At 38.9% G+C, this 12,793-nt stretch overlaps 1 protein-coding gene across 1 annotated transcript in view; it reads left to right on the plus strand.

Annotated features, from left to right (window-relative positions):
* The first annotated feature begins 8,300 nt into the window (after positions 1–8,300).
* Positions 8,301–12,793, plus strand: part of LOC111527450 (collagen alpha-1(I) chain-like) — a 39,663-nt gene continuing 35,170 nt past the window's right edge. Inside the window, exon 1 of the mRNA XM_023193733.1 lies at positions 8,301–8,411. Coding sequence (XP_023049501.1) covers positions 8,301–8,411 — 111 coding nt within the window. The remainder of the gene's footprint in view (positions 8,412–12,793) is intronic.

Genomic DNA, 12,793 nt, shown 5'->3' on the forward strand with positions numbered 1-12,793 from the left:
TTGATTTTCTTAATATGAATGATAATTTAACCTGGGTATAATGATTATATAAGCACTAATTTAAAGCTATTGCTACTTAACCTAATTCCATTTTTTTCCTTTTTGTTTCTTGGAGAGAATATTTCTTTTTCCTTCAATATTTCTGCTGTTCAGAAACCTATATACAGTAACTGATGTCAGCAAGATTGTGGAGTAGGAAGCCCTGGACCCTTCTTCCCCTACAAACACATCAATTCAGCAACAACTCATCGTTACCTGTGTGATGGGAATCCTCAGCTTTTGTTTGTCTGGTGAAGACAGTTTTTCCAGGGGTAAACAAGAGCTGAGGAAGTTTTATCACCACTAGACATGCCTTACAAGAAATGCTAAAAGGAGTTCTTAAAGTTGAAATGAAAGGATGCCAAATAACAGTATGATAGCATAAGAAAGAATGAAACTCGGCCGGTTGCAGTGACTCACAACTGTAATCCCAGCACTTTGGGAGGCTGAGGCAGGCAGATCATTAGGTCAGGAGATTGAGACCAGCCTGACCAACATGGTGAGACCCTGTCTCTACTAAAAATACAAAAAATTAGCTGGGCATGGGGCAGGTGCCTGTAGTCCCAGCTACTCAGGGGGTTGAGGCAGGAGAATGGCATGACCCCAGGAGGCGGAGCTTGCAGTGAGGCAAGATCGTGCCACTGCACTCCAGCCTGGGCGACAGAGCAAGACAGTATGAAACTCATTGGTAGAGGTAAATACATGGATAAATACAAAATACTGCATTACTCTAATGGTGATGGGAAAAATCACTTTTAATTCTAGCATAAAAGTTAAAGGCAGAAGTATAAAAAATAAATATAACTAAAATATACAATATGGGCCAGGCGCGGTGGCTCAAGCCTGTAATCCCAGCACTTTGGGAGGCCGAGATGGGCGGATCGCGAGGTCAGGAGATCGAGAGCATCCTGGCTAACACGGTGAAACCCCATCTCTACTAAAAAAATAAAAAAAACTAGCCGGGCGTGGTGACGGTGCCTGTAGTCCCAGCTACTCGGGAGGCTGAGGCAGGAGAATGGCATAAACATGGGAGGCGGAGTTTGCAGTGAGCTGAGATCCGGCCACTGCATTCCAGCCTGGGCAACAGAGCGAGACTCCGTCTCAAAAATAAATAAAATAAAATAAAATATACAATATGAATAGATATAAAATGGGACAACAATAACATAAAATGAGTGTGTAGGGGGAGGAGAAATTAAAGTATGGAGTTTTGGTACATTATTTAAGTTGTGATTGGCTTAAAACAGACTGTTATATTGTATGTAAGAGATATTTTATGTAAGTCCCAAATTAATCATACACAAAAAATAGAAGTTGCCCAAAAGAAGAATAAAGAAAGGAATCAAAGCCTATCAATACCAGAAAAAAAATTTTAAACACAAAGGAAAGCAGCAAGAAAGGAAAAGACAGGTAGAAGAATTACAAGGCTAGCAGAAAACAATTAACAAAATTGTGATAGTAAATCTTCTTTATTAATAATTACTTTAAATGTAAATGAGTTTAACTCTAATCAAAAGACATAAAATAGTCTAATGGATTAAAAATGAGATCAACAATATGCTGTCTACAAGAAACTCATTTTAGATTTAAAGACACACACAGGCTGAAAGTAAGGAGATGGAAAAAGATATTCCATGCAAATGGTAACCAAAGGAGAGTGGGGTTGACAATACTTACATCAGTCAAAATAAACTGTAAGTCAAAACTATCACAAGAGACAAAGAAGAACATTATACAATGATAAAATGTTCAATCCACCAGGAATAAATACATTTGCATCTAGCATGAGAACACCTAAATATATGTGGCAAACGTTGTCAGAACTGAAGGGAGAAGTAGACAACAATGCAATAATTGTAGAAGACTTCACTACCCAATTTTCAATAATAGAACATCCAGGCAGACTATCAATAAGGAAATAGAGGACATGAGCAACGTTATAGGCCAAAAGGATCTGATAGACATATATAGAACATTCCACCCAACAGCAGCACCTATTTTTCTCAAGAGTACACAGAACATTCTCCAGGATAGCTTACCTGTCAGGTCATGAAACAGTTTTGGCAAATTTAAGAAGACTGAAATCATTTTCTGACCTTGATGGAATGAAACTTGAAATCAACAGCACAAGTAAAATGGGAAAATTCACAGGAATATGAAAATGAAACAACACACTCTTGAACAATCATTGGGTCAAAGGAGAAATAGAAAAAAGGAAATTAGAAATACCTTGAGACAAATGAAAAAACACAACATACCAAAACTTACAACAAAAGCAATACTATGAGGGAAGTTTAAGCAGTAAAAACCTGCATTAAAAAAGAAGAAAGTTCTCAAACAACCCACCTTTATACCTCAAGTAACTAGATAAAAAATAAAAAACTAAGCACAAATTAGCAGAAGGAAGGAAATAACAAAGATTAGAGCAGAAATAAATGAAATAGAAAAGTATCAGCAAATGAAGAGTTGGAGTTTTGAAAAGATAAACAAAATAGACCACTTTTAGCTAGGCTAAGAACAAAGGAGAGTAGACTCAAAATCAGAAATGAAAACAAGATATTACAACTGATGCCACAGAAATAAGAAGAATTATAAGACACTGCTATGACCAATTATACACCAAAAAAGCTGAATAACCTAGAAGAAATGGATAAATTCATAGAAACATACAACCTACCAAGACTAAATCATGACAGAAGTCTCAACAATCTTACAGCTACTATGGAGATTGACTCAGTAATGAAAAACCTCCCAACAAATAAAAGCTCAGGACCAGATGATTTCATTGTTGAATTCTACCAAACATTTAAAGAATTAATGTCAATTCTTCTCAAACTCTTCCAAAAAATTGAAGAGGAAGGAATACTTCCAAACTCATTTCATCAGGCCAGCATTACCCTGATACCAAAGCCAGACAAAAACACTACAAGAAAACTACAGGCCAATATTCCTGAAGAATATAGATTAAGAAAACCCCTCAACAAAATACCAGCAAACCAAATCCAACAGCACATTAAAAAAATCATACACAGTGACCAAGTGTAATTTATCCCTAGTATGCAAGGATGGTTCAACATACAAAAATCAATAAATGTGATGCACCACATTAACAGAAAAAAACGATAAAAATCACATGATCCTTGCAATAGATACAGAAAAAGCATTTGACAAAATTTACTACCCTTTCATAACAAAAAACCTCCAACAAACTAGGAATAGAAAGTACCTCAATATAATGAAGGCTGTAAATGAAAAGCCCACAGCTAACATCATACTCAGTGGTCAAAAACCTGAAAGCATTTCCTGTAAGACCAAGAGCACAGCAACATATATGTACAATATAGTACTGGAAGTACTAGTCAGAGCAATTAAGAAAGAAAAAGAGACAAGGCATCCAAATCAGAAAGGGAAGAAACAAACAGCTCTGTTTATAGACAACATGATCTTACATACTTCCAAAATTTTAAAGATTCAAGGAAAAAACCTCCAGAACTATTAAACAAATTCAGTAAAGTTGCAGGATACAACATCAATATATGAAAATCAGTTGTGTTTCTGTATATTACCGACAAACTCTCTGAAAAGGAAATTAGGAAAACATTTCCATCTATAATAGCACCAAAAAGAATAAAATACTTAGGAATAAAGAAAGAGGTGAAAGACTTGTATACAGAAAACCACAAAACACTGATGAAAGAAATTTAAAAAGGTGCAAACAAATGGAAAGACATCCTGCATTCATAGAATGGAAGACTTAATGTTAAAATATAAACACTCAGTGATTTACAGGTTCAATGAAACCCTTATTAAAATCTCAGTGGCATTTTGTACAGAAATAGAAAAAAAATTCTGCAATTCATACGAAACCACAAAAGCCCAAGAATAGCCAAATTGATCCTGAGGAAGCACAAAGCTGCAGGCATCATAATTCCTCATTTCACAATACTTTAGAAAACCACAGTAATGAAAACAGTATGGTACTGACATAAAGACAGACATATAGATCAGTCAAGAAAATAAAGAGCCCAGAAATAAATGCATATACCTATCACCAGGTATATGTATACCATATACATATATCCAGAAATAAATTCATATGTACAGTCAACTGATCTTTGACAAGGATGCCAGAAATACACAATGGGGAAGGAATAGTCTCTTCAACAAATGGTGCTGGAAAAACTGTATGTCCACACGCAGAATAATGAATTAGACCCTTCAAAAAATCAACTCAAAATGGCTTAAAGACTTAAAGATAAGACCTGAAACTGAAGAACCCATTGCGGAAAACATAGAGGAAAAACTTCCTGACATTGGTCTTGATATTGATTTCATGAATATAACACCAAAAGCACGGGCAACAAAACCAAAAATGAACAAGTGACACTATATCAAATTAAAAGCTTCTGCACAGCAAAGGAAATAATCAACAGAGTGAAGAAATGATCTATAGAATGGGAGAAAACATTTGCAAACAATATATCTGATAAGGGGTTAATCTGTAAAATATATAAAGAACGTCTACAGCTCAATAGTTGTAGAACCTAATTTAAAATGGGCTAAGGCCATGAATAGCTGTTTCTTCAAAGAAGATATACACATGGCCAATAGGTATAGGAAAAAATCCTCAATGTCACTAATCATCAGGGAAATGCAAATCAAAACCACAATGAGCTATTACCTCACACCTGTCAGGATAACTATTATCAAAAAACCAAAAGGCAGCAAGTATTGGCATGGATATGGAGAGATTGGAACTCTTGCACACTGTTTATGGGAATGCAAAATGATGCAGACACTATGGAAAACAGTATGGAAGTTCTTTAAAAAATTAAAAATAGAACTGCCTTTGATCCAGCAATCCCACTTCTAGGTATTTACTTAAAAAATACTGAAAAGATATTTTCATTCTCATATTCATTGCTGCAACAGCCAAGATATGTAAGCAACCTAAACGTGTATGCATAAAGAAAAGGCGGTATATACAAACAGTGAAATATGATTCAGCCTTAAAAAAGAAAGGAAATTCTGCCATATGTGAACAATACGAAAGAACTTTGAGCATATTTCATTATGCTAAATGAAATAATCCCATCATGGGCCGGGCGCAGTGGCTCAAGCCTGTAATCCCAGCACTTTGGGAGGCCGAGACGGGCGGATCATGAGGTCAGGAGATCGAGACCATCCTGGCTAACACGGTGAAACCCCGTCTCTACTAAAAATACAAAAACTAGCCGGGCGAGGTGGCAGGCGCCTGTAGTCCCAGCTACTCGGGAGGCTGAGGCAGGAGAATGGCGTAAACCCAGGAGGCGGAGCTTGCAGTGAGCTGAGATCCGGCCACTGCACTCCAGTCCGGGCGACAGAGCGAGACTCCGCCTCAAAAAAAAAAAAAAAAAAAAAAAAAATCCCATCATGGAAAGATGAATGATTCCATTTATATGAGGTATCAAAAATAATAAAATTCATAGAATTGAAGAGTGGAATGATATTTCTGTGGGGAGAGGGAAATGGTGAGATTACCTCAATGATTCCTTATTGATTATGTCTAATGTTTATTGATTATGTCCAATCGATAGGCATAAAGTCTCAGTTAAGCAAGATCAATAAGCTCTAGAGATCTGCTGTAAAACACTGTACCTATAGTCAACAACAGTGTACCGTACACTTAAAAACTTGAGACTAGATCTCATGTTGTGTTCTTACTACAATAAAGTAAAAGCAAAGCAAACAAAAAAACAGAAAAAGACCTACACCACTCCTGTAACTCAGGAAGCTTCTGTTTAAATGTCAAAGCCCAGGAAGGAAATGTCTCAAATTTTGTTACCTTCACGGAACTCCTCAGGAAGAAGGCAAGGTGTGCCCATGTGCCCTAAGCATTCCCAGGGCCTTTTCTTTTCATTCTACCTGCTCTGAATCTCATTTGTCCCAGAGAAGAAAGAAATTTTCCTTAGGTCACATGATTCAGTTCTCAAGAGAGAAAGGATCTGTGCCATTCATCCTTCTCCCTTTCAAATCCCAATTATTCATTCTACTTCACAAGAAATGCTCTTCTCCATTGCGGATATGCTTTAATTAAACAGAAACGTACAGAAAAGTGCATGAATATATACATGTAATTATACATTTTAAGGACATTTTCTTATAGAAATGTATGTTCATTAGAAATTGAAGCAAAAGAAGTAGATAAAATGAAGATTAAAAAATCACCCATATTCTATTCCTCAGTTATTAGCACTATGAACATTGTGGAACCTGTTCTTCCAGTCTTTTTTTTTTTTTTTTTTTGAGACGGTGTCTTGCTCTGTCACCAGGCTGGAGTGCAGTGGCACGATCTCAGCTCACTGCAACCTCTACCTCCCAGGTTCAAGCCATTCTCCTGCCTCAGCTTCCCAAGTAGCTGGGACTACAGGTGCCCACCACCACACCCAGCTAATTTTTGTATTTTTAGTAGAGACGGAGTTTCACCATGTTAGCCAGGATGGATGGAGACAGTCCTGGCCATCTCGATCTGTTGACCTCAGTTGATCTGCCCACCTCAGCCTTCCAAAGTGCTGGGATTACAGGCGTGAGCCACCATGCCCGGCCATTCTTCCAGTATTTTTAAGAGGAAGGAGGGCAGTCTGTTATTTGAGCTTTTTTTTCATTTACATTCATTTATAATCTCACTTTCTCACATAACAGTTTATGATTAATACTGTTTTCTAGAACAACCTCTTCTTTAAAGGATTTATGTCTTTTTTTATTTTTCTTCTTAAACATCTACTTTAAAATATCTTTGAACAGAGTAGCAATTGCTAAATACAAATGTGTAGAGATTTGTCTTCTTGCATTAATATATTGCTGCCCCTGCCAAAAGAGATATTTGTATTTTAATATTGCTCTTCTGTAGACAATGGCTTAGTGCAAGGAAATAAATCTAACACTGGGTCCCACGGGGGACGTTTTAAAACAGAGTTCCCTAATTGTTTACATTATGACACATAGACCATTCATCCATTTGCCCATAAGACTGACCCCATTCTAAAGAGAATCTTCCCCCTAGCTCTCCTGTGAGTATTGATAGAGGAAGGGGTTGGGGGGAACCAGACACAATATTCATTTTAAAGGCATCGATTAAAGATCTTCCTGCTAATGCTTGGCATATCGCATCAATGTCAACTGCACCGTTGAACACAATGCATGACTGGTACACTGTTTAGCCACAGTCACATTTTAAAGTGTGTGGCTTCTCTATTTAACTGTCTGTGGCATACAGTAATGTTAGGTTTTGGAGAGGGGACAAAGGGACATGCCACTATTATACTTTTGTTACTTCTGTTTGTTTGAATATGCCCTGATGAACAAATGTATATTTGTCCTGTGCCAATATCTTTGCAGGGTGGAAAATGGCATTTCACCAGCTGGACAGTATCATCCTACTTTAGAATTGAGGAAATACAGTGTTTAACTTGGGTGAAGTAATGCCAGGGAAGGCGTTTGGAGGAAGGAAATCTGCTGACTGGTGAAACTGGCAATGCCTGGTATTGTCAAATTGAAAGTGGAACCAGAGGACTGACTGTGAAGAACCAGGGAATGTGCCTGGATCATTGATGAGAACAGGGAAGTGGCTTAATGAAAATCTAAATAAATAAATAAGTCTAATTCTCATGTTGAAACGTAATCCCTAATGTGGAAGGTGGGGCCTGGTGGGAGGTGACTGGGTCATGGGGGCAGATCCCTCATGGCTTGGTGCTGTCCTCAGGATAGTGAGTTCTCTCAACATCTGGTTGTTTAAAAGTGTGTGGCACCTCTTATCCTCTCTCTTGTCCCTGCTCTGGCCATGCAACGTGCCTGTTCCCTCTTCACCTCCTGTCATAAGTAAAAGCTCACTGAGGCTTTCAAGAAGCTGAGCAGTACCATGCTTGTAGAGCCTGTAGAACCATGACCAATTAAACTTCTTTTCTTATAAATTACCCAGCTCAGGTATTTCTTTACGTCAATGCGGACAATGGCCTAACGCAAGTAGGAACTAGAGTGCCTTCAGGAAAGAATTTTTATTTGAGTATTCTTTTTGAATGCCAGGCAATTTGTTTATGGCATCTCGTGGGTTAGAGCAGCCACAGCAAAGCAGGGTCAGAGGTTCTGGCAAGGTGTCAGGAGGTAGATGGCAGGAACAGGTCAGCTCCCACCTCATACAAAAAGCTACGAGTGTGTTTATTGTAGGTGTCTGAGTCTTCCTGGAATCAGCAGGTGGTAACTGCAAGGGGAGCAAGCAGTTAAATATGGCTTCCCTGGAGCGTTCAGGTACAGAACTCAAGGTCAAGATTACTATCATTCCTAGCACATCCAGCAAGTTCCAAGAAGGATTCAAGATAAATGACGCCAAGAGTATGGTAGCATGAGTAAGGCAGCAGCATTTTAGCTGTTGGTTCAGCGTGGGCAGCATGATGAGTGCTTGGTGGGAAGTGGTAGGAGGTGAGGCTAAAAGATAGGCGGCAGCAAATGGAGGATTTTTACCTACTGAGGAATTTGGAGGTGTTCTGTGGGTGGTGGGAGAACTGTTAGGTTAAAGTGGGAGTGTGACAAGATCAGTCTCTCTGTGTAAATAGACTCCTCTGGCAGGAATGTGGAAAATTAGAAAGCTGGAGAGGATTAATTTGGAAGACAAGGAGGCCCATTGAAAGGCTATGGTAGGCCGGGCGCAGTGGCTCACGCCTGTAATCCCAGCACTTTGGGAGGCCGAGGTGGGCGGATCATGAGGTCAGGAGATCGAGACCATCCTAGCTAACACGGTGAAACCCCATCTCTACGAAAAATACAAAAAGTTAGCTGGGCATGGTGGCAGGCGCCTTTCGTCCCAGCTACTTGGAAGGCTGAGGCAGGAGAATGGCATGAACCTGGGAGGCAGAGCTTGCAGCGAGCCAAGATCACGCCACTGCACCCCAGCCTGGGCGACGAGTGAGACTCCATTTCAAAAAAAAAAAAAAAGGCTATGGCAATAAAGACAAAAGGACAATATACACAGTGCAGTGTTATTTGCAGGCCAAAACACTGAAACAAGCTAAATAGCAACCAATAGAAATGAAGCCATGATGTCATGAAAAAGAATCAAGTAGCTCTCTATGTACTACTGTTACTAAGTGTTCTCCAGGATATGCTAAGTGAAAACAGTGAGGTGCAGAACAGAGTGTATAAGATTTCAAATGTTGAATGAAAATAAAAATTAAAAATATATGTTTGCATATGCATACAAACTAGTATGAGGGTTAGCTATGGCCAAGGGGCAGGAACCTGGAAAGGGGCTTATACTGTAGCCTTTTGTATTATTTGAATTTTTTTTCCATGTGCAAGAACTACAACTTTAAAAGTATTTAAAAGTCTTAACAAAGAGCTTATGAGAGAGCAGTTTTGGAACTCAGTAATTTCAAGATACGGTTTCTCTGAAGTCGAATCTCTTAATTGCAGCTACGAACGTTTCCCATTTGGTGTACAGCAGCTTGAACCATTGTCTTGTTGGTTGTAGCACTGTGCTCTGTCCGCCAGATATTTTCTGGCAGAGGTGGGTGATGATTCTGAAACGGGAAATTAGAGGAGCAAATTGGGGCAATGGAGCATTCTTGGAAGCCTTCCCTCCTTCGCTGAGAATCTCTCCCATGACATAGAATTATGCCATTTCTCTCCCTTAGCCACGCAAGCCAGTTGTATGGAGATGAGAATAGTATTGTAATAATTTTTACGTGGCACCGTATTCTGGATACCAATATTTGATGAATAATACACATTTTATTTAAAAACAGTTGCTATGACACCTGCAGTGAACATTAGGATCTCATGCTGACATGGGAAAAAGAGTGTTCTCTCACCACCTCCCAGCAGACCCCTTCAAGCCATGATCAGTTCTTTAGTGCTTTTCAAATGTTTAACTTCTGGATACAATGTGTAAATGTAAAACCAAGCTGAGATCTCCCTCTCAGTGGGTTGTTCATGAGACTGCTTTTCTCCAAGATACTTCCGTTTTCTCATGTTGCTTTAAGGCTTTGAAAAAAAATCCTAGAACTCTGTGGTATGGATTTTCTGGTCTCCCTGAAGCAGCCAGAGTTGTTTTTCTCTTTCTCCTTCTGAATCCAGGGAAACAACCCTTTTTTTCTTAATATGGTTTTAGTCACACATCAAGCTGATTTACTATATTATGGACCACTGTAGTCTTAGCCATCATGACTTTCTCTCATCCAGAGAATGAAACAATTCTTCAGAGCCTACTGTAATAATGGGATGTTGCCCAATTCTGAAAGTACATACCACTGGGGTTTTGCTAAAATCCCTGATTTTATTGTTCACAAGGGGAGGGTATGGATGGATGGAAATGAAGTGAATTATAAATGCAACAAATGAAACGCTAAACTGTAAAGTAGGACTGTGTGGCCCTTAGGGCTTGATCGGTGTCTTAGTCTGGTTTTTGTTGCTTCCAACAGAATACGTGATTTTTAAAGATAGTTATGCAGGTTTAATCCAAGCTCCAGGGCTGCATCTGATAAGGGCCTTCTTGCTGGTAGAGTCTCAGGATGGTCTCAAGGTGGCACAGGGAATCACATGGTGAGAGGGTTGAATGTGCTGGCTCAGGTCTTTCTTCCTCCTCTTGTAAAGCCACCAGTATCACTCCCATTATGACCCATTATTAATACATCAAGCCATGAATGAATTGATACAATCCATTCACCTCTTAAAGACCCCACCTTTCAATACTTGACACATTGGAGATTCAGTTTCAACATGAATTTTGGAGGGACATTTAAACCATAGCAATTGGCTAATGTAAAACATTTCTGAGGAACAGTGTTTTTACCTGGGTTTCATCTTGCGTTGTTTTACTTTGGAAAATGCATATCGTTGGATTGTTTTGCTCTGTGTTTTGGAATTCCCTGATTCCACATTAGCTCTCTTAAAACACATGCGCGTGCGTGCACACACACACACACACACACAATATTTGTTTCTCTCTGTAAATGCTACACTTTTAAATATTCTATGATTCTCTCTGACACAACAAAGAGAAAAAGATCAAAAGTGATTCTCCACAATTGTTTGGCACTCAGAGGCAGGATGACGCACAATGACAAGCCAGGAACACGTGGCAGTTTGGAGATTAGTAAACAAGAGGCCGTTATTGCCTAGGGTGAACAACCACCTGGAAGTTGAGACAGTGGCATGTCCTAATCAGAAAAACAAATGACCAGCTGCAAGGTTAAAAGTTCCTCATTCAAGCAGTGTCCTTCATATATTTGAAAGCCTCTGGAAAAACCAGCATTAACATTAACTACAAACTCATTTGCCAGACTTGGCACTATCTCTCCACTTGACACCTCCCTAATCACTCATCCTGTGGGCCCAGAGTGAGCAGGCTATGCTCGTAAAAAGACAAAGGGAAAACTGAAAACCAGCAGGGTTTTACTGAATGGATGCTTGCCCAGTGGCTGGAGATGCACACTGGAGGGACTAGAACTTTTAGATAGTCTTTAGGTGCCTTTTTCTTGCTTTTTCAGACCAGGTTATTCTGACTATCCTTGGGCTGGCTTCCTTTGATTTTTTTCTTTGTTAAAGAACCAGGTAAGAGGAGTTTTTAAACATTCAAAATGAAAATGCAACATGAATACTTCTGTGAATCAATCCCAAGTTTACTTTAAAAGACTTTGTTAGAAATGGCAATATGTGCGATGTGCAATATTTTCCAGAGATATCTGCTTCTGAAATGTCCCTTATGAGGGTGACTTAACCACAAATTAGAAACATATTGGAGAAAACCTTCATATGTACTGAATAAAAATACCCTGCTGATAAAGATAGAGAATATTCTTCCCTAAGGAGGGGAGCGTGTTCAAACAATGGTGTTAACAGTGGGCCTAAGACTCTCCCCTGTTTAGGTTTCAATGTCCAAACTAGAAGGTGGGAACTTTACAAGTACTATTCTCCTTAGCATTGAGGACAGCGTTTTGCACTAAGCATTGTTTAGCAATTCCAAAAGACAATCAGCTGTAATGATCACCTGTGTTTCAGATTTCTTTGAGACGTGCATTATATGCCATTTCCAAACCCATGAACTAACGTTAGGGTTGTATTTTAGCAAATGTCAAATGGAATTGGTAAATGATATGGACAGTTTATATGTGAAAAATTGTAAGAGAAAACTCACTAGGAGAAATTACTCCATCAAAAGCCTCCATAGATCACAGAATGAGGCATTCAGCACATGGTAAGGACCCAGTGACTTGAAAGTAAAGGACAACACTCAGCGACTTGGAATATTATCATCACTGTCAGACTGAATAAATTGAATGTGTGGCCAATGAATGCCCACTTGATACTTTAGAATCAGTTTTTTTCCCAGCAGAACAATATTGACTCCTTCCAAAATGGTCAAAATAGCCCTATGGTAGCCTAAGTTTCTGATCATAATGTACATCAGATGAGAATTGCTAAGAGTTGAAGAAAAACCAATTTGCAGTTAGGTAAGAACTAGGGAGCCTGGGATAAATACTGTAATTACTTCATAACTTACCAATTGAAATATATCAAAGAAAGGGATGAAGCTCAAAGATGGAGAGCTGAGATACCCTTAGAATCTAGAAACCCCTTTAAAATACTTCCTTTTGATCTAATATTACTCTCTTTTTTTGGATTCAGAAATGTACCTACTTCGATTTGGATATCTCCTGGAAAAATGATAAGATTGTTCAAGTTCATAGAAAAGCCAACAGCCTGAGAAGAAAGGATAGATGGA

This window comes from Piliocolobus tephrosceles, chromosome 4 (genome assembly GCF_002776525.5).
Source record: "Piliocolobus tephrosceles isolate RC106 chromosome 4, ASM277652v3, whole genome shotgun sequence".
NCBI classification, from domain to species: Eukaryota; Metazoa; Chordata; class Mammalia; order Primates; family Cercopithecidae; genus Piliocolobus; species Piliocolobus tephrosceles.